The sequence below is a fragment of the Alexandromys fortis genome, unplaced genomic scaffold (assembly GCF_014885135.2).
Source record: "Alexandromys fortis isolate MF-2015 unplaced genomic scaffold, M_Fortis_MF-2015_v1.1 scaffold_34, whole genome shotgun sequence".
NCBI classification, from domain to species: Eukaryota; Metazoa; Chordata; class Mammalia; order Rodentia; family Cricetidae; genus Alexandromys; species Alexandromys fortis.
The window spans coordinates 13,000,976-13,023,982 of record NW_026067933.1 but is presented as its reverse complement, the minus strand read 5'-3'; the positions used below and the strand labels follow the sequence as shown (position 1 = coordinate 13,023,982).

Here is a 23,007-nt window from a genome sequence, read left to right as displayed (position 1 = left end):
GAAGGGGAAAGTCAGAAGTAGCCTTGAATGCATTGGCACCAGAGACTACTTTCTACATATAACACCAGTGGCACAGACACTGAGAGTAGCAATCAATAAATGAAACTTCTGAAACTGAAAATCTTCTGTAATGCAAAAAAACACAGTAAATGAAACAAAATGACAGCTTACACAATGGAAAAAGATAATCACTATTCCCATATAGAACAGAGGACTGATCTCCAAAATATATAAAGAACTCAAGAAAGTAGACATCAAAATACAAATTTATCCAGTTAGAAGTGGGGTACAGAGCTAAACAAAGAATTCTCAGCAGAAGAATCTCAAATGGCCATAAGACATTTAAGGAATTGCTCAAATCCTTAGTTATCAGGGAAATGAAATTAAAACAACTCTAAGATACCATCTTACACCTGTCAGAATGGTTAAGATAAAAAATACTAAGGACAGTTTACTTTGGAGAGGATGTTGAGTCGGGGGAACACTCCTCTGTTGGTGGGAGTGCAAACTGGTACAACCACTTTAGAAATCATTATGGCAGTTTCTCAGAAAATTGGGAATCAATTGATATCAAGATTCAACATAACTACTAATAGGCATATACCCAAAGGATACTTAATCATACTACAAGGACACTTGTTTATCAATGTTAATAACAGCATTATTCATAAGAATCAGAACCTGGAAACAACCTAGATGCCCTTCAACCAAGGAATGAATAAAGAAAATGTAGTACATTTACACAATGGAGTATTACTCAGCTATAAAAAAAATGATTTTTTTTTTCAGGTAAATGAATAGAACTAGAAAAACCATCTTGAGTGAGGTAACCTAGACTCAGAAAGACAAACACGGTATGTGCTCAAATATAATTGGATCTTAGATGTAAAGCAAAGTGTAACCAGACTACAATCTGCAGCTCCAGAGAAGCAAGCTAACAAGAAAGACCCTAAGAGGGATACATGGATCTCCCTGAGAAGGGGAATTAGATGAGATGGATTTACAGTGAGGGAGAGCTGGAAAGGAGAGGGGATGGATGGGAGATGAGACCATGGGGGAACAGGATGGTTGAGAGGGGAAAGGGGCAGTGTGGGAGAGCAATGGAAGAGAGATCTTGATAAAGAGAGCAACTATGGGGTTAGAGAGAAACCTGGTGCTGAGCCAATTCCCAAGAATCCACAAGGATGACCTCAGCTAACACTCCTAGCAATGGTGGAGCGGGTACCCGGACTGGCCTTCCTGGTAATCAGAGTGGTGACTACCCTAACTGTCATCATAGAACCTTCATCCAGTGTCTGATGGAACCAGATGCAGAGACCCACAACCAAGGTATCAGCCTTTCAAATGACTGTAGCTAAGTTAGAAGCAGTCCTTCTCCTAGATCCCTAATTGTTTTTACGTTTGATTTATCTGTTCATTAAATGCTTTTTCTTTTTACCATGTGTAAGGCATTGACAATACAAAATACCTTCATCAACTTAGATTCTAATCATTGAACTATTTTACATTGTGGCCAAGTGTATCTCAGACTCGGCACTGGGGCCTGAGTCACAAACTAAAAAATGGCACCCGGGAGTGTGCTGTGTTAGCGAGCGGGCTATGCGCTTGAGTCGGGGGCAAAATAGCCCGACGTTGGGCGCCAAAATGTAACGGCGTAAACGAATGCAGACAGATTGTAAAAATATATACAGCTTTAATGGAGAAATAGACTTACAGAACCACCGTTCCCGTGGAGACCAGGAAAGCAAAAGCAAGCGCTGTGAGCATGCTCACCAGATTTATAGGTAAACATTAGCCAGAGGCGAGCACGCCCCCTAAGGGGTGGGACTTATCACTACATTACATATTATTTTCTATTATGCTGATAAAATTAAAAGTTCAAGTGCAGGGACGAGGCATTATACAGAATTGAAACTTTGGAGTGTGTTTTGGTTCATTTACTTCCTACACAGTTTTACTATATAATGCCATGAAGAATTAGAACATGGCAGAGAAGTCAGTGTTTAATACAAACTGAAAAACTTTGTGAGTTTCAACTTGTACCAGCACACTATCCAAATGCAGTCACATGTCAGACAGCTGAAAACAGTTTCTAACAAACTCATATCTACTATTTGTGTATGGATATATGTATTTATTTCAGTGTCTGACTTAGTTCACATCTACTCCCCAGTGGCAGTCTGTGCATGTTTATACCTCTATGGATGTGGTTTCGCTTTCATCTGCTTGTGTCTTTTTCAAATGTTTGTTTATAAAGTGAAGGAGAATAATTAGCATTCCAGCTAATATCTGGGCTCCTTGTAGTCTTCAAGGACTGTCTTCATCACAAACTTGCTTTGCTTATTTCAGAACACTACACTACACATGGCTGGGTGGGCATTCCCGAGACTTTACAGTCCAGAGGCTGCTTGTATTAAACAGAGCACAGTAATTTTGTTTATCTAAAATCATTCTGAACCCAGCAAGTACTTCTCAAAAACGTTACCATGATTACATCCTTTTAAAATCTAGTGTCTGTGCACACATATTTGTAATCAACATAAGACAAAGTGTCTCTCAAACACAATCTCTCACATGATGAAATTATGTAATTAGAAAAATAAAGAACACTGTGTAATCCAAGTATGAAAAGAAACCTAAAATCATGTAATCAATGAATGAATAACAATTTCAAAAGCTAAGTAAATAAAAAAACCCAACACATGAAACTGTAAAGCAACTTGTCAGTAAACTCTGCAAGCTAGTGTATTCTTAATTAGATTATACAAATAGAGCTTTACAAAGATTTATTTAATTCCTTATCCTATGGGAATTATTTTTTCCTTTTGAAGTGTTTCCTCCCATTTAAAAACCTTATTGATTTATTTGTCAGAGGAAAAGTCATTACTAGTGATGTGGAGCTTGCCAAATCCCGGCAAATATGTGAAAACAATGGGTGAGATCACTTTTGTTGCCAAGGAGCTCCAAGGTCACTACCCCAATCAAAGTCCATTCTGCTGGAGGGAGTGCCGGTTCCCATAGGAAACTTGCTCTCACAATGTCTCAAGCAAGGAGTCAAACAGAACTATGAGGTTTTTATAAATTCACCAAGAAATGTGAGAAGATTGGAAAGAACTACACTAAGTTTGTGCATTGGGAGAAGATTATGCAGGAATATCTCTGATCTGATTTAAGGTTAGTTCAAATTCCAAATCTCTTCCTGTAACTTGAATATCAAATACTTAAAATATCCCTCTACAGGTTACAGTTCCTTTTTCTTCAATTTTCCCAGCACAGAGTCCTCACTTTCACAAGAACAGTCCAGGCTGTGTTTCATACTTATCATTTGTAAGAGAATAGATCTTAGATATTCTTGACACACAAAATATTAATAAAACCTATGTAACAATAGAAAGGGTTGGACAAAACATTGTGAGGCAAAGTATATAATTTTATACATTCTTATCACTAAACTCAGCCTGCTTTAGATGTTGCTTAGGGATATGAATTTCTTCCGAGAGAGGCATCATTAATTGATTAGTTCACCTGCAGACATTAGAAAATGTATGTATAAAAACTTAGATAGTATAGCCTACTTCATACCTATTATTCGTTATTGCATGTGCTATGCCTTTATTTGACTGGCAGTACAATGTTCTCACCCCAGCATAATGACAACATATGAGCAAAGCAATGTTGTTATAGTCCAATGACCACAGCAGCACTAGGTGGTACAGATTTTAAAGTTTCATTATAATTTTAGTGTAATCAGAAAAACACTGTTATGAACAAATAAATATATATTATATATGTATGGCTTTTACATGTCAATCACACCTCTCTAAAGTGATTTAAAGAGTGACCTAGAGAAGTTTGAAGGAGGTAAAGACATTTTGGCTGTGATATAGTTTTACCTTTGAATTGGGAAGCTAACCTGATGTTCACTTTGATGGTTGGAATTGTTAGAAGTTACAAGATAGACATTCATAATAGGAATCCTAATTCCTTCTTTATGAACAACATCTAAGTGACACTAGTGACAAACTACCCTACCCTAATTGACTCAAGATTTGAAAGCAGGGTGGGTGAGATGGGCCAATGGGTAAAAATACTTCCTGTGAATGCTCCCAAAAAAATTGTATCCTATGAATTCTTAATGGAAGGAGAGAACTGACTCCCAAAGCCCTCTGACCTCCACATGCATGCCATGCCATATATGTTCCTAATATACAAACATCATATAAATAAAAATTAATTAATTAAAGGTGTAAAAAACAGAAGTAAAAGGGAATACAAACAAGTATGCTTATTTGTGAAGCATTAAGCTAAATAAATAATTACAAAGAAGCACCAATATGTACTTACAATGTTAAAAATGGTAAATTTTCTAATTTTAATTGGAAAATATTATTTTAACAATGTGATAGCAATTGCTTGGTGTTTATCAGGCACTGTAATATTGATACATATTCGGAATAGTGTCTCATGAAATAAACATAAGCCTATATTCTCTTAATTGAATCCAACGTTCCTTTTGGCAACCTTCTTTCATGTTTCATAAGCTCAAAGAATTACCATTACCATAGCTCTCAGTTGACACCTTGTAATTTTCTAAATGTTTCAAGCTCTAAAATCGAAAAAAAAAACTCCTTTAAATTTCAGTGTTTTCTGGGAACTGAATACATGGTAAGCATTATTTTAGGTGAGTAGAAACTGTACTGGTTAATTTTGATTCTTTCTGTTAAACAACAGTTTACCTAGCCCTGTATGGATTATAGCCATTTACACATATAAGTAGACATGTTCATTTATGACCATATATACGAAGGATGGGCCACCTACTCATTTGTTTTCTAGTTATTTTCTTAAGGAAAATGAAGTTGAAATCAAGTTGAGGAATAAAACAGAAGAAAGTAGACACAAATTTGGATGAAAAGAGGAAGGTGGGGTTATCCATAAATTCAACCACAAATTTTAAGAAAAATGGATTGTAGTTAATTAATGGTATAAAGTGGGGCCTTAAATAATGAACAGGAGATGTCCTTCCTTATAATTTTACCACAGTGGATATTTTAGATCCCAGCACTAGTTCAGTGGAGAAGCTATGTTTCTTAGCATTTGTTCTCACTATTTGGTGCTTTAGTATTTTGAAATGAATGTAAACACCCTTGGTAGAAAGAACATGAATGGGCATGTTTCCTTCTAACTGATTGTAGACAAGTATATGCTTTATTTCTTTTCTACTATTACACTCTGGGGACAGACAAACGAAGACAAAAGAGATTAACACTATGGCTGTGCACCAACCTTATAAAAAGGTGCAAAAAAGCTATCTGATCAGATCCAAAGAAGTTGTTCCTCATGAGGGAGAATTAAATTATTCGATTAATTTTTAATGGATTCAATTCATGTTTTGAAACATGTCCATATTTGTTGAGACTGAGAATAAGCTTCCTCAGTAAGTGTACACACACACAGAAACACACGCACACACAAACCTCACACATACATATGTACATATATACCTAATAAATTAAAATTTACTAATATAGTTTACCTTACAACCCCAGAAAGGTATTGGGGAGATAAAATTCATACTAAATTACATTAAATTCATACTTTGCATCCAGTGGGGCCTGAGTTTTAGCCTTAGAACCTATGTGAAAAACACTGGGCACATTTGCAATCGTGGTGTTGGAGAGGAAGAGGCAGATGGATACTTGGTGCTTGTTGCCAGCCAGTTTAGCTCCTAACTATGAGACACCCTATGTCATCACCAAAATGGTAGTACCTGAGGAAGGACATCTTAGGTTCATCTTCTGGCTTCCACATGCATGCTTCCATGTGTGTACTTACCTTCACATAAAAGTGCATGTATACACACACACATATACTCAGTAAAAGTTAAATGTAGTATAAATCTATGATGATTATTAAGCTAATTATTTTCTTATTTCTTTACCTTAAATTTAATTGTTCTTATTTTCATACACACAACATGTTTTAATATGTCTCTGTTTACAATGCTGTTGCAGTAGGAGCAGCGGGGTACATTCCTGGCATGTGGCTGCCTGCATGGCTAGCTTTATACCCAAAATAATTACACAGAAACTGTATTCTTTTAAACACTGCCTGGCCCGTTAGTTCCAACCTCTTATTGGCTAGCTCTACATATTGATCTAACCCATTTCTAATAATCTGTGTAGCCCACGAGGTGTCTTACCAGGGAAAATCTTAACCTGCGGCTGTGTCAGGTGGGAGAATCATGGCGACTGCCTGGCTTGGCTTTCTTTCTCCCAGCATTCTGTTCTGTTTACTCCACCCACCTAAGGGTTGGCCTATCAAATGGGCCACGGCAGTTTCTTTATTAATTAACCAATGAAAGCAACAGATTAGAAAGAAATAACTCCCACATCACAACGCATCAGTAAATAACACACACACACACACAAACACACATTGGGACATGCTTAATAACTGTGGAGATGTTTGAGTCAAGAGATATAAGGTCCAAATATTTAAGGTGGATTTCACAAGCTCTATAAGTTACAACAGATGCTAACTCTTCCTCCCCTCCAGCTTAGTCTGACACATGAGGAACACATGAACGTGACAACCCTGCACAATGAACTGCCATTGGCCTCCAGATTTCAGCGCTGTTGATTTCCTGTTCCCATATTCTTCACTCATCACCCCTCAACTCTGAGCAACTTATTCAGGATTAATAAAAAAATTTAATAGTATCCCTCTGGAACCCATCAAATTCCTCCCAGAAAGAGATCACTGCCTTGGTTGTTCTTTGCCTGTATGAGCTCTCCTTTGGCACCTCTATATCTTGTTGGTCCTTTAGGAGCAACTGTTATAATGAAACAATAAGTTCCTGAAAATGAAGCTTTGCTTTAAGTATGTGTTCCAATGTTCAGCTTGAGGTTCCAACATTGTTCTCTCATGTAGCTGTCACTTAGTCAGGGCAGCAGAAAAGAGGAAAAACTATTATTTACAAAAGAGATAACTCTCCTAGTAATGATGAAGCACATTAGAGCAGGGCACTGCAAAAAACTGTGCTTTAGAATGACAAATGGATCAAGGGGAAGGGTTTTCTCAGAACCTGAAGCAGACCTAGAGCTGAAGAGACAGCTGCCTTTTTTTTTTTTTCAGAGAAATTCACCATGACTGATTCTAAGGGCTCCCTTTTCCCCCCTTCTGTAATACTATTGTCCTTCCTTTGGTAGAGTCCTAGAGAGAAAAGAACTAGGAAGCCTCATGAATATTCTGCTCACAGACCCTCCTGGGACACAGAAGCTGGCTGGAGAATGGCAGAGAATGGCTCTTTCATACCTCTGGCTTAATACACCTACCTGACAGCTCTACCTTCTGAGAGGAGTGAGGCCTTCTTGTTAGCTATTGATTCTTTAAGAAGCAGAAATAGTCACACTGATTCTTAGCATAATCAAGAGGAAGCAGAGGCAAGCTTGTAAGATGCGAGGAGGGCCATCTGACAGGCATGTCAACACTGGATACTAAAGGAAAATTGTAAATCTAAAAGCCTGTTATGCACGCACAGGAAATTGTAATTTTATAAATGGATTCTGAATAACCTAAAAGGAGTCAATGCTGCCTTAAATAGCAGGTAATTTTCTCCCTTCTTTTTGGTAAGGGTAGAATTAAATTTGCAATTTCATCAGTTCTCTAAGTCTTAGTGCAGGGAAGGGCCCCAGTAGCCACATAGTACATCAAGCGAGTGAAGCCCTCACAGGCACACACAGGCTGCCCTGCTGGGGCTCCAGATTCACGGCTTAGAAATTCACCCTGCTTCAGGATGAACTGATCTGGAGGACATGCTAGAAGTGAATGTATTTTCTCCTAAGGAAAATATGTAAGATTTTATGTCCACAATTTTTGACAGTGTTTTGTTTTTGTTTTTTATTTTCAAGATACAGTTTCTCTGTATAGCTTTGGAGCCTATCCTGGCACTCACTTTGTAGAACAGGCTGGCCTTGAACTCACAGAGATCTGCCTGCCTCTGCGTCCCAAGTGTTGGGATTAAAGGCATATTCCACCAACGTCTGGCTGTGATGCTTTTTTTTTAAAGGTTTGCTGGTATCACATAATTTGGAACTCTTTTACAAATTGTTTTCCCCCTCATCTCCCTACCCACATACAATTTTATAGAAACACTATTGCATTGCAGAAAATTTACATGACTTACTCAAAACTACATTGAATAGCACTAAATTGAGGTCACAATTTCTCTATTCTTATATAGCATTTGTTTCCAGAAAATTTCTTGCTATTATTGTATGTGTTTGTGTGTGTACACACACAGGAGAAGACATGGGTAGGGGTTGAGGAAGGACAACAGGGTGTGAATGTCATAGCCTTCATATGGAAGTCAGAGGACAAACAATTGCGATAAGTCAGTTCTTTTTCCTTCTATCTTTATGTAGGGTTGGGGGATCAAACTCAGGTGGCCAAGCTTTTCCAGAAACTCCTTTGCATTCTGATCTATTTCACCAGCTTTGTACTCAATTTTCCCTGTCATCTGTTACTTTAATTTCTCTACTTGTTTTGGCCAGTTTTCTGAGTTACTTTCATGCCTACAACTTTATAGTTATGTACCAATTAATTAATCAATTAATTAACTGACTTTTTACTTTTCTGTTTTGAGACAGGGTTTCTAAATGTAGCCTTGCCTATCTTGGACTCTCTCTGTGTAGATCAGCCTGGCCTCACCTCAAACTCACAGACATCAGCTAATCTGCTTCCTGAGTAATGGGATTAAAGATTTCCAGCACCATGTACAGTTTATATTCAAGCTTTTTGTTATTATTATTATTATTATTATTATTGTTGTTGTTGTAGAAAGCAGTACTAGAGACAAATACTGGATCAGTTAACAACTGGCATTTTAAAGTAAAATAAGACATGAAGACATTGATTTTGTTGAACAGCAATATAACTTTCTGATTAACAATTAAAGATAAGAGAGGTTGTGCTACAAAATTCCTGACTATGAAAAAATAACCAGAAAGCCCTATAAGGACCACTACCCCCGTCATTTGACATGCTGTGGGTGCTATGATTGTTCGTACAAGCCACGTCCACTTCCTCTCCCATCCACTGAGGCAGGCTGATCTTCAGCTTCCAGCCTGAACTCGCTCTCTTTTCTGTCTTCCTCTCGGAGAGGAACCTTCGCTTCTGCCTCTCTCCCCACTTCTCTGCTTACCCCCCTTTCTCTCTCTCTGTCCTCTTCTCCTTCTTCCCCCCTCCTTTAAGTAATAAATATCCAATTCTATTGTGTACTATGTGTCTCCCACCCGCTCCCCTGCCCAGCTGCTTGCTGCTGGGAACCTGCACCTTCTGGGGACTCACCATCGCCGGGACCAGCCCAGAACCCCATGGCTGGGCCCTGCCTGTGGCTGGCAGCTCTCCCTATCAGGGACCTGCTGCTCAGGACCAGGTACTGGGACCTGTGTGAGCTGCTGGGGACCCGCAGGAAAATCCTAACAGTGGTTTATTTTCTAGGCACATAAGAATGAACTCAGTTAACAGTAATGAGAGATATTTTGTCAGTATTTCTACATGTTATTGTATTATTCTGGTTTTTATGTATTTACTTTTTTATTTGTACATAAGTTTTGTTTTATGGAATTTTCCCAGTACTGGATAAATCTACTTCTTTGATTTAAACACCAAAAATCCGTTTCAAACCCAAATTCATTCTTATTCCCTCAGGAATCTCTTGGGCCAAATTTCCCACTATTTTGGCAATGTTTCCAGTGGGCTTGTAATTACAACTAATTGCCTTTGTTAGAAAATGTGACACAACAAAGTGCATTTAGATGGAAGGTACTTTCTAAAGCTGTCAAGTTCTTCCACTAAATGTGTCTTGTTTTCCTTACAGCACACTTCCTAGCCATTCCCGAAACTTATGACTTAATATGCAGATGGGAGTCTCTACTTCAGCAAGCAACAACGCAGACTGAAGTGGCTCTTATAGAAGTTTCAAATTAGGACTGAGCTCACTGCAGGCTGGAGATGGCCGCCTGCCACAAAGCATTGTCCTAGCATCATTTTAATGTCCTAGCTTCTGTTTGAACACTGACTTTCCTTCCAGTTTAGGATCATACTGTTCTTTAATGTTTTTGATTTTCTAGAAAAAAATGCTTTACATACATCACTTCCTAGTCTGAGTAAGATTTCTATTTAAATCTGGCTAAAAGTCACTGCTGCACTGAAAGAAACTTATGTCCTCCTGTGTACAGTGATTCTCACAACCTCACCCATTGATTCAGTTTTTACCATTGTGTAGATCTAGCATACTCACCTAGTTACTTCAAAAGGCAATATGTTTAAATATGTGAAGATGTCCAGATGCCCCATAATATTCCAGCAAAAATGATATTTGTATATATGTTTCCCAGAGGATATGGATCAAATATTATAAGTAAGTGAATTGATAATTAATTTCTTCTTAAAACTATTTTGTGCAACCTTTGACAACTTGACACACTGATGATGAGTTTCCTTGTTCAGGCTTACCTTCAAGAATTTTTAAACATAACTCAGGGGTGTTTGAGCAATCTTATCCCAGACCCTAATAAGTAGCAAGGAAATGCTACTCATTTGATGCAGGAGAAACTTGATGCTATGGAGGATTCACTAATACACTTGCCTTGGAAATACTGAATGATAGTAAGTAGAATTTGGTTAAGGAGCATGACTTCCAATATGACTAGATGATAAATAGTGTACTATACAGGCTTTTTTGGAGCTGAGAAAGAAATTTGTGCCACATTTGAAGTTTAAGGTTGCTGAAAAAGTTTCTACTATTGTTTATTCATCAAGATGGACCTCAAATTGGGCTCCTTCCCTATAAAGGAGACAACCCTGACTTAAAACCAGCCATTAAGCCCGTCCCCATATGAAAAAACATGCCTTTAAGGATAGCTCAAGTGGGCAATGCTGGGTCACAGCCACCATTAAGTTCTAGTTTGCTATTAAGGTCCCTGTGCTGTTATCAGAGAATGCATAACTCTGCTAGCTGGTCATGGTGACACTGGACAACAACTCTGGGATACTTACGAAATATTTCTGACAATATGTTTACTGTACAAATTGATCATTCAACTACATTGACAGATTTGCAACCTCTTGCTTCTGTGTAATGTTCAAACCATAACTTTGGACTTGGACCCAAAAGATTTAAGGATGAAAATATATGTGGAACGCATAAGCCAAAGTCAGTTACATTCATTCGAGGCCAGCTTCACATTGGGCATTAGCCAGAGTCACACCGTGTTATATTAAAAAGCTTTTGCCTTTGTTAATCTCTAGTTGTGCAGAGTGATTTCTTACTGGGAAAGCATATTACTTCTACAACATATTCACCCCATGAGAATTCAGGCTTCTCTGAGGTTTTAAGTGCTCACAAAGTGACAAGACACAATGACTCCTCAAGTTTTATATCTCTGCTACATCTGGACTACCACACTGTGCAAAATTTCTGGATCAGTAGAGAATTGAGACTGTGATTTTTTTACTGTCATAAAAAATGAGATGTAATTTGCATCCACCATCTTTATTGATTGTGATCTCACTGAATGCAAGATATATGTGTTTTCTTTAACTTAGACAATTCAGCAGCAACTCTTTGAAACACTTTACAGGCCTGGAGAGAAATTCCCAATGAATCGCTGGCCTATTTAGCTAAGTTATTTTAGCTGCTGGAATGCAATATTGCAAATCTTATTCAATCATTATTTAGTCTCTTATGTCATAAAGATCCAATGAGAGGGACTTTAAATTCAGTGACTAAATCCCCGATTGTGGCTCTGTACTAGTTCACACCTTAATGTACTGGCTTCCTTGATGAAGTGGTGTGAAGTCTGGAGAAAATGTATTCAAAAGACCTGATTTGTGTCACATCTTGACTAGAATTTTAATCTTATTAATAACCTAATAATTTATATTGAAGAGAAATGTTGGCCATTTCACTATTTTATTTCATAGCCTACTAATATTTATGCGGCTATCACTGTACGGGGATAGTCATGTGTGGTATTTCTAAAAGGAAGTATGTGACTGATCAGACAATCCCCACGTCTTTAAGTATATTTGTTTGATTCACACAACTGATGTGAATAATAGCCTTTATGCAATGGAAGCTAATAGCCTAATTATACTTTTAATCGAGTACTCAACATTAAATTAAACCTCTACAGCATGCTAACCCAGTGACAGCAGGAGCCAACTCAAAGTTGCTCATTAGTGACTCATTCAGTTACTTAATGGGAGTCAAGCAACTTAGATAACTGTACTACTGCGGGGATGAAGCCTGGGGAACCATCAGGATAAAGACCATCAGGGAAAAAGGACCAAATAGGGAGTGAATTGAAAATGCATGCAGTGTGGAAGTACAAATACACACACATCCATGAAATGGTGTAAGTACAAATACACACGCATCCATGAAAGGAGGCTGCTGTAAGGAGGTGGGGAAACAGAAATGCTTAGCAAAGTCAACAGAATTAGGAAGAGGCTACAGAGGAACAATGAGAAACTTCCTGTGCAGCTGAAATGAAATGGAATTGTGTGAATTCCAAAAGGAGAACAGTGGCAAATAGATTCAAGACAACAGCTAGGACTGCACGTAGATCAATGGTAGAGTGCTGGCCTAGCATAAACACAGCCCGAGGGTCAGTATCCAGTAACATAAAGTCTTGAAATGAAATAAAAGGCAACCAGAACAATAGTATTGTGGGAGAAAGTTTTTAGCTTAGATGAATCAATCATTCATTTTTATTTACTCATTTATTTAAGCTATAACCTCTTCCAAGATCTTTTTACCTATATCTGAAAATCCACAGTAATGAAATCAATAAACAAGAATAGCTGAAGTAAAGGTAGGGAGGGTGAGGAATTAAAAAAATAAAGACAGTGTGCTATTTGAGGAAACAGTAGGCATGCCACACAATCCTACTCAGGTTTCCAACCTCCAAAGTAAACAGGAAATTGTATCTCTTTCACAAGATATCCAGGGGCAACGAGACTCAGACTTCAGCTGCTCTGCAAAGGCATATGTGTTGAGACAGCAGGGAAATTTATGTTATGTATTTAATCAGGAGAACAGATTTCATGATAAAGGAGATAGCAATGCAACCCAATGCTGATTCTATAGTAAATAAGATATCAAATTCTGAGTGATGACGCTGTAATTTCTAAGATTGAGTCCAAATCATAACTTCATAAATATTTCAGAAAAGGCAATTATGCAAATGATCCACATAGCCACTCCCAGATGATCTGGCTTATCCAAGAGCAACATTTAGTCAGTCTGGAGAAATCAGAGCCTTCCTGTCATTCTCAACGAACGCTGTGTTCACAACAAATGAATCGCACATGAGGTAGCTTCTCATAATGTAGTCATTACGTACCAGAGGATAATCTGCCAAATAATTTCCTTCTAGGACTTACTGCCAATTAATTACATTTTCAAAGCTAAGCCACTACTGGTTAAATACCCTCTGCTTTCTTTATTTCCCGCCGCTTCCTGTTTTCTTCTCTGGAGAGAGTTACTTTGTTTTATGAAATGTGGGAGAATATTATTCTTAGCTATGGTTCCCCAGGTGCTTGTTAAGAACATATTTTGTTTATAGGGTAATTCTGAAAATGCTATAAACCAGGAGAGATTACAGGTGTGCCTTACTCTGTTAACTTACTCAGATAAGTATCTGTGTTCAAAATCCCAATACTCCAAGCTCTGAGTTATTCTACTTTCTTTTGTTGTAGGAGAAAAGATGGTATAAAGAAGCTGTCTTGCTTTTTCTTAGTGGTACTGGGAACTGAACTTTGGGCCTCCTTTATGCTAGGCAACTGCTCCACTACTTCCCCATATGCCCTGCCTAAGAATCTGCATTTTGTAAGAAGCCCTAAAGCAATGTGGGACCTATGCATGGACAAAAGAGAAATTGCACCATGAAATCAAGCTCAAAAGCCTTGAACTAGGGAATATCTGCCTCATGGTTACTACAGGAGTCAGTACGGTGAGTCTGAAGCCCTGTTTTTTCTGCAGACAGGAGACAGGTGATGTTCTTAAAAGGTTACCTGAGATCCGTGGCTTTCCCAGTCTTGTTCGTGCACATCACATCCCTGGTCTGATACCCAATCTGGATGTCCCAGTATCTGTTCTCCTGTCTGTTTTGTCTGTTTCTGTTTCTCTTTTTCTTGATGAGCTCACGGGCCTCCGGGTCCTTCACCACTTTGCCTCTCTCCCTCTCCCGCTCTTTGTTCTTGCCGCGACGCCTGGCTTGCCTGGTTTGCCGTGAGTGTGACACTGAGCATGCACTCCAGGGCCCCACCTGCAAACTATACATGCTCTCCTCTGCCTCGCAGGGGTTGGACTGGCACACCTGGAACTCAGTGAGGTTGGGACAGCTGGAGCCCCCAAACTGGGGCGGTGCGACCACGTGTCTAGTGCGGTGCTGCAGGCCGCTGCCACAGGTCCTGGAGCACTCGGACCAGGCCGAGAACTCAGACACGATGCAGTCTTGCTGGCAAGGGATGAGGCAGGCCTGTTCCAGAAGGGGCTTGGGCTCAAAGTACTCGCAGATGATGTCCTCTGCGGGGATGTCCTTGTCCTTCTGGATACAGGTTATCTCTCTCACCTGGATGCCTTCCTCTCCCTTCACACATTCTCGAGTTTTCTCCAGGCTTTTGGAAATCACAGGCTGACACTGATTCCAGGGTCCCAGCCTCCAGGCATACAACTCTTTGTGCCAGTCACACACCTTGAAACAGTTCTGCTGGGTACTCGGTCTCCCAGCTTGCTTGCAGTTCGCAGGCAGTGTTGTCCAGCCTTCCACATGAGCACACCACACAGACCGGGATTGGATGCCGCCTGGTCCACAGTCATCTCCCATACACCGTCCCCAGGTACCTACAAATCAGCACAAGAGTTAGTTAGCAGTGCTGCAGGAAGAGAGTGACATGCTATTCCCATTTCAGAAAGACGTCTCTAGACTCAGTACATTAACTTTCCCGACATCTTATAAAGTAGGTCTCTGTACGAGACGACTGGAAAGTAATGATCGCCCCTGAGTACTTCTACAAGAGGGAACTGTGTCAAGGTGTCTATATAAGGTAACAGCTGGGGCAATTTCACTCCAGGTCCTTTTGGGATTACTAAAAGTTTGCTTTGATTCATTTCCTTTATTTCAGGTAGATAGAGATCGTTTCTCATAAAGGGCATCAGAAACTAGTGACAGCAAAAACCCATTATTCTTGCCTCAGATCCTGAACTCAGTTTTAGTAACTGGTAAAGAAAATAGCCGCCCTGAAAGCCTTCTCCTGCAGGCGTTCTTTGCCTGGGCAATTAACTATTTTGAAGAAATTGGTCTGCCTCACCTGCATTCTGATTGTCACAGGCTATCACTGACTGCAGAGGTTTAATGGCTGCGTACAGTGTTGCTGATAGAATTCAGAGTGGGACTTTATGGGAACTAAATCTGAGACATTAGACCTTTTTTTTTCCAAGATATTTGCTGTTTTTTAACTAAAAAAAAATCCTCAATGAACTACAGAGATGAGTAAAGACATTAATTTCTGCTAAGATAAACACACAAAAAAACCTTCCAAATTGTGACTCTTTGTTGAGCAATGTCTTTGAGTTCTTTCAGTTCATTCATTTGTTAAATATGACTACCTGGGTAGTTTATAGGACACTTAAGTCAATTGTTTCTGTATGAAAGGGGGCTTGTCCCCCTGGAACACTTTTTAAGAGACAGAGGTCTTGCATTTCTTATAAATTTCTATTGTAAATCAGGTTGTACTGTTTTCAAGGTATTTACAAATTCTGATGTGTTAAAACGAGAATACATTTTAGAATGGCGAATAAACACAAAGATCACATAATTACATAATTTTCAAAACGTTGTCATGAAGATAAGGACTTATTTGATGACCCCTGAATGTCATCAACAAGTCCTGAGGATGTAAATTTCATGAGATGGCTACAGAGTTCCCTAAGACAGACAGATAGTCTGTCAGTCTGTCAGTGAGTCAGGCAGACAGACAGACAGACACACACACATACATACATATACACAAATACACAGCTGCTGCCCTCTTCCTACAGTCCTGCTTTCATAAGAGAAAGTCTGGCTTCACATTTATTTTTATTCATGTGTACATTATGCATAAGGTTTGGTCTGCAAGATGCTGAAGAAAAAAAAAAGTTTTAAACTAGGCCAAAGAACTTATTTTGTGGCTCAGAAAAACAGGACATGAAAGAGGGCTGATTTGCCCAATTTGCATTTTGAATAAATAATAGAACCAATTGCAGTTTAGGTCCAGTTCTTCTGACACTTGGGCTCTGATAATGCCAAAATTTAGAGCGTTAGCTTTAGGTGCTTTCCTCTGTACAAAACAACCATCAATCTACACAAGAAGAAGTACAAAGAATGCATTTATAGTATCTAATTTTATTTAACAAGAAAGATGCATTGGCTTTCATTCAAGTGTCATAATCAAGCTGTAAATAGAAGATTGAGGCTTATCTGAAATATTGTGGTAACTAATAATCTTCTCATTTAAAATAGTATTTTTTTTTTGTTAATGTTTATAAATATTTTATAAACTAAAAAGGCAGTGAATTTGGTAAAAGTGTTAACATATAGTACATAAAAATATTTTAATTCTATTTTTACTTTGTATATTTTTTTCACTGATCTTATGATGTCTTCCTACAGATTTCAAATTATTACATTTGAGACACATAAAACTTAAGATCTACCTCAATAAGAACTTTGCAACATGTGTAAGATTTTAGAATTAATTCCATATAGCTTTAGTTTTAGTTTCCTCTGCCCATTATGTTTGAACAAAACTGTTACCCTTTTCCCACCACAAACACCTCACAGAAAGATTTATTTATATTAGACTCAAGGCTAAACTATATGTTGCTCGATTGGGATGTTAAGGCAAAGTGTTAACTCAGAATCTAAATCCAAAAGCAACATAAAAGAATTTCTTGATGTACTATAATTTTCCATCCTTAACATTATTTATGAGATTAAACTGAATTATCAATAATCAAAATTTAGTATTTTATTCCCAGAATAAAGTCAGAAGAAGAATTTTATAGGAAATGTTCATAGTGTTGACTCTACTCTAAAGACTGGTTAGATAATGTTGTGTGCCTTTTCTCATTAGGGAACATGAATAAAAATCTATCCACGTTAGATAGGCACTAATAATATACCACAGAAATGGTTTCACTCAACTCTCATTTGATGAACCAGTGAGTTCATTGGGGTTACTAAGATTGCTATAGGTGGATGACTCAGAGACATCTGAATCATTTTAAAGCCTGTCCAGCTTATCCCTAGATTCTCTGCCCAACTTGCAGCCTGCTCCATAGGAGACAGTTTTCTCTTGCTAGCCATTGTTTACAGGTTACATAAAATTGAGCCAGAGCAATGTTCCTTGAGAAGAATAATATTAGTAAGTTTTCTCCAAAGCCAATGACCTGTGTAGTCTCAGGTTCTTCACCACTTTAGCACTGTCAGGTATTTGTTCCTATGGAATGACGATGTGGGATTCCTCTCTGTATGCTGTGAAAACCATTGGGCTAACAAAGGACTGCTTTGGAACTATAGCAGGGCAGAACTTAGCTAGGCAGGGAAAACTAAACTGAATGCTGGGGGCAAAAAGGGTTGAGTCAGGGAGAAGCCATGGAGCCGCTGCCAGAGATAGATGTGCTGGTAGGTCACAACCTCGTGGTGACACACAGATTAATGGAGATGGGTTAAATTAAGATGTAAGAGTTAGCAAATAAGAAGCTAGAGCTAATGGGCCAAGCAGTAATTTAGATAATATGGTTTCTGTGTGATCATTTTCAATAGCTGGGATGAACAAGTAGCCTACTATAACAGAATGGGCCTTAAATACAATTAGTAAGTAGTTGGTTATTCCAAAAACATTTGAATACTGTTATTCTGCTAAAGAAACATAGTAACAAAATAACTCCTAATGGCATACTGCTATACCCCTAGACCAGTGCATCACTCAGCCCTCATAAGAGAAGTTTCTTCTTGCATGGATAACTCACAACTGGACAACTGGAAAAAAGTAAGAGAGTTTGAGCATTCGGTCCTAAGTGAGTATCTTCATCAAAGCTCTTTCCTCAGGGTACAGTGGTCTATGTGGAATAGAAAACAGAAAGACTGTAATAGCAAGAGAGATGAATGACTTCAAGGCAACAGTATCTTCCAGACACAGCTGGTATACATCTGAGCTTGCAGAGCCTGTGGCTTCACAAATAAAGCCTGTGGAGGTTCAAGCTACATGATTTGAGCACAGAGAAAGTAAATACAGGCTCCCATGCGTAAAAAGCTATCTCCAATTGATACCCAATGCAAAGGAAAAATCAGTTTTCTCCAATGGAGTCTCACTGGGGGCCTTCAGGTAAGGGGCCATCTAAGTGTCATTTTATACTTTTTTTTCTTTTCTTGCTTTATTTGGATACTTTTTTTTTGTCTTTTAAGTTTTAGCTTGTTTATTATGAGTTTTGCTTTTTGTACTTCTGCAGAGTGTTTTTTGTGTGTGCTTCTTAGTTTTGCTGTTGTCTTTGTCTGGCTGTTTGTTGTGGGGTAGAATGGAAAATTGGGTAGATAAGTGGGGAGGTTGCAAGAGAATTGGGGAATGGGAAAGCATGATCAAAGTCTATTATATAAATAGTTTCAACAAAAGAAAAGCTTTAAAAACGATGGGCATAGGTCCTGTGAATACTATAACTTTCTGAGCTTTTAGAATATGGTTTATTACTTTCATGAATTGTATTATTCTCCTTCTAACATCCAGGAGTGAATGTTTCAGCCCCTAAGAGGGATCTCTATCACTCAATGTTAATCTAAATCAGTCAGACAACAGTCAATGACAACAGTTCTTGAAAAACTGACTTTAAAAACTTTCTATTTGATGCTTTAATGCATAGAAACATATGACATCAGCCATTAATATAAATTTAGCTTACTAGAAAAGTAAGAATATTTTTATTTTGATGCCCTTTTTTAAACTTAAAAATTTTGATTTTAAATATTTCCCATTTTACATATTCATTGCATGTGGTCCTATGGTAGGTACATCAGGACACTAGTGTAAGTATATGGTGTATATGTATCTTTCTGGATGTACTGAATATCATACATATATGTGGGTCATTTTTCACATATGTTTGATTATATTTATATGCATATAAAATTTTTACTGCAACTAATTTAATGGAATAACTTGTTCCATAGTTTCTATCTTTTAATTTCCTGGTTTACGCTTCTGTGAATACCCTCAATACTTTGTTTATAAAGAGAGGACTTAGCTGGCAAATAATAATACTGAAGACATTACATGGTTGCTGTCAGTTGCAACAGATAAAGAGATGGAGTTCAAGAGAACTCTATGCAATTTTCTACCAAAAGATAATGAGAATCTCTTAAGATATTTCAATCACTAGACAAAAGGATACATTATGAATGCAAGTATGGTCCACCTTCAATTCTAAGAATATGAACACAGATTCTTACTGACTTCTTATAGACAGCCTGTGCATTTTCACATATACTCACTCCAAGAACTCGATGACAGCTTCCCACAAAAATACAACAGAGATCCATAAAGATACCAAAAAAAAAGCATGCATTAGAGTAATTGCAAAAGCAGAGTGGCATTACAATCATTATTGAAAGAACTCATGTGCCTCACAAGATCCAATGGCTATCTTATCTTTTCGTTGCACCTTGGGTATTGCATGTGTGTCCAATTAAGCACACTCATGAAAGATCAGACTTTTGGCCCAGTATACCCGATGAATGACTGCCTATTTATGCCCTCCGAGCAGTCTTGAAATAATCACACCCTGACTAGAGTGAAGACCATATCTAAAATTGCTCTTGACAACCAAGCATAGTTAACCCAATTAGCTACTCTGTTTCTAAGAGCACACATGGTTTAAAATACAGCTTGACAACACAGTATGCAAATTCTATTAAGGGAAACAAAAAGTCCACTGCCAAACATGATCTGAGAAAGTAACATGTAACATCAAATATCTCTGTGAAAATGTTAAGATTCAGCTGCACAGTTTACATCACAATGATTGAGAAGAGGTAGAAAAGAGGCAGGGTTTGTGCATAATATCTAACAAGATCTGTAAGAATTTCCCTTGGTATGAAACCTGCCTTATTTATTCTTGTTCATGATAATTTAGGGAAAGTTGGTATCTAATTGGGTAAAAGAATAATAAACAGCTTTCTCCTTTAAGGCTTGGATACTATCACTTTATGAACAGAAATGTATTTCTGTGTACAGATTTGTAGGACTGTGTTTATTCACTATCACACAAAAATCTGTCTAGGATGTAGGTCAATAAATATGTGTAAAAACACTGAGCTTGACAGATTTTATGCAAATATGAACAGAAACATTGGATGTCTTATTCTACCAGAAATAAATTAAAACAACTATTTGTATGCCCAAAACATTTATGTCATTAATACTTACAAAATAAATATTTTCAAATAGAATACATGTAAAAATTAAATATAACTAAGATAAAAAGCATTTAGTGAATGTTTCTTGGCTTAGTTTCCATGTAGCCAGTATTTAAAATACAACTCTATACCAACTTTGAAAATATGTGGCTAAAACAAGAGCCTATCTTTACTAACGAGATTTTTATAATACACATAGTTCAAAATTCTGTCTTTACTTCAATTTGCAAAAGATGAACTTCTCAATTTAAATTTTCTTACCAAGTTGTACACTCATTTCTCCTAAGACTCTTGATTTTATATGTGAAGGGCACGAGAACAATAAAAGGTTGAGTCTATAAAAGGCCACATTATTGACAGGTGGCCAACAGCTGTTCCAAACAGCCCTATAAAAGATAAACACTATTAAAGGAACATTAGAAAATTATGCAAACTACTCTCCATCCTTGTTTGCTATAAAACTCTTAAATGAGCCAGGTTCTTGTTTGGCTAAATACATCTGCATCTCTCAAATGGGACAATATGTTTTTCCTCCTGAAATTGGTTCCAGACTAGCACATCTTGCTTACCACAAGGTCAAGGAGCATTTACAGAGCTTTGTTATAGACTGACTGCCCTGTCCTGTTAGCTATAAGATATTACATTTTCAAATTCACAGATAGTAAAAATGTATCCATTTGTTTGTACTAAACAAAGTGTGTAAAAAATATTAGAAATTTCTGCTATATGGCAGAGAAGTCTTCAGCTATTCTAAATTAACTTCACATTTTGTTGTCAACTTACGGGACAATTAATTTTGTATCTAAATATATATTTAGAATTAGGATAAGTTGCTTTATAACCAGCCTTTGTACCTTACAGGGTTATATAAAAGTAATTTTATTTCAATACATATGCACAGACTTGACTACTCTCATTTCTTTAATCTCCTTGACTCTTTGATTTTCCACAGTTATACCTAAACTATGCTTGTATAATACTCAATTTTCAGCTTTTCAACATGTTGAAAGTGCCCCTGAAAATGCACCATTTATCCCTTTTTATGGCAGTTTATGAGGATATTCTCCTCACCTCTCAATAGCTGTTGCTTCAAATACGGATTACTGCTGTGGTAGTTATATGTTTATTTTTGCCTACTGCCTGCACTTGGTTTATTTCAATTCCAATCCTTTGTGTAATGTATCTCCAGAGAGTCCGTGAAGCTGTCAATTTCTTTTTCAGCACAGAAACACAGTCTTGCTTGTCCTGTGCTCATTTATCACGCCAAGACGTTTTTCTGTGAAAAAAAATAGTCATTTGTGCTTAAATTGTCTGCCTTGAAATATTTTCATAACCTTTAAAACGCGGGTTCTCTGCATATCTGTCATGGCTGTTAGCTCAGTGTTTTTGTGGGTTTTCTCACAGTAAAAGCAGGTGTGTCTCTTTCTTTTAGTTGCTCTCAGGACTCTTGTCCTCCTATTGGGTTGCAGTGTCCAGCCTCGAGATGAGGACTTTTGCCTTTATCTCATTGTATCTTGTTTTGTCACATCTGCCTGTTGTCTCTTGGAGGCCTGCTCTTTTCTGAAGGGAAGTGGAAAGGGAGTGTATTCAGGGTAGAGGAGAGATGCAGGGGATTGGGAAGGGTGGAGGGAGGGGAACGTGTAGTTGAGATGTATTGCATGAGAGAAAACTGTATTTTCTTTCTTTTTTTAAATTATAAACTGATTGGCTCATTAGCTCAGTCTTCTTTTTGGGCATTTTTTCTATTTTTTTCTTCTATTTTTTTATTCATTTATTAAAGATTTCTGTCTCTTCCCCACCACCGCCTCCCATTTCCCTCCCCCTCCCCCCATCAAGTCCCCCTCCCTCGTCCGCAACTGACAAAGGTCTGATCTCCAAAATATATAAAGAACTCAAGAAACTAGACCATAAAAGGCTAATCAACCCAATTATAAAATGGGGCACTGAGCTGAACAGAGATCTCTCAACAGAAGAAGTTCAAATGGCCAAAAGACACTTAAGGTCATGCTCAACTTCCTTAGCGATCAGGGAAATGCAAATCAAGACAACTTTAAGATACCATCTTACACCTCTCAGAACGGCGAAAATAAAAAAAAACACCAATGATAGCCTTTGCTGGAGAGGTTGTGGAGAAAGGGGTACACTCATTCATTGCTGGTGGGAATGCAAACTTGTGCAACCACTCTGGAAAGCAGTGTGGAGGTTTCTCAGAAAATTCAGGATCAGCCTACCCCTGGACCCAGCAATACCACTCTTGGGAATATACCCAAGGGAGTCCTTATCATACAACAAAAGTATATGCTCTACTATGTTCATAGCAGCACTGTTTGTAATAGCCAGAACCTGGAAACAACCTAGATGCCCTTCAAATGAAGAATGGATGAAGAAAGTATGGAATATATACATATCAGAGTACTACTCAGCAGTAAAAAACAAGGACTTCTTGAAGTTTGCAGGCAAATGGATGGAAATAGAAAACACT

The 23,007-nt window shown here is 37.9% G+C and overlaps 1 protein-coding gene across 1 annotated transcript in view; it reads right to left on the bottom strand.

Moving 5' to 3' along the window:
* The window catches only part of Thsd7a (thrombospondin type 1 domain containing 7A), a 402,007-nt gene that overhangs the window by 200,957 nt on the left and 178,043 nt on the right, over nucleotides 1–23,007 (bottom strand). Inside the window, exon 2 of the mRNA XM_050145877.1 lies at nucleotides 14,086–14,917. Coding sequence (XP_050001834.1) covers nucleotides 14,086–14,917 — 832 coding nt within the window. The remainder of the gene's footprint in view (nucleotides 1–14,085; nucleotides 14,918–23,007) is intronic.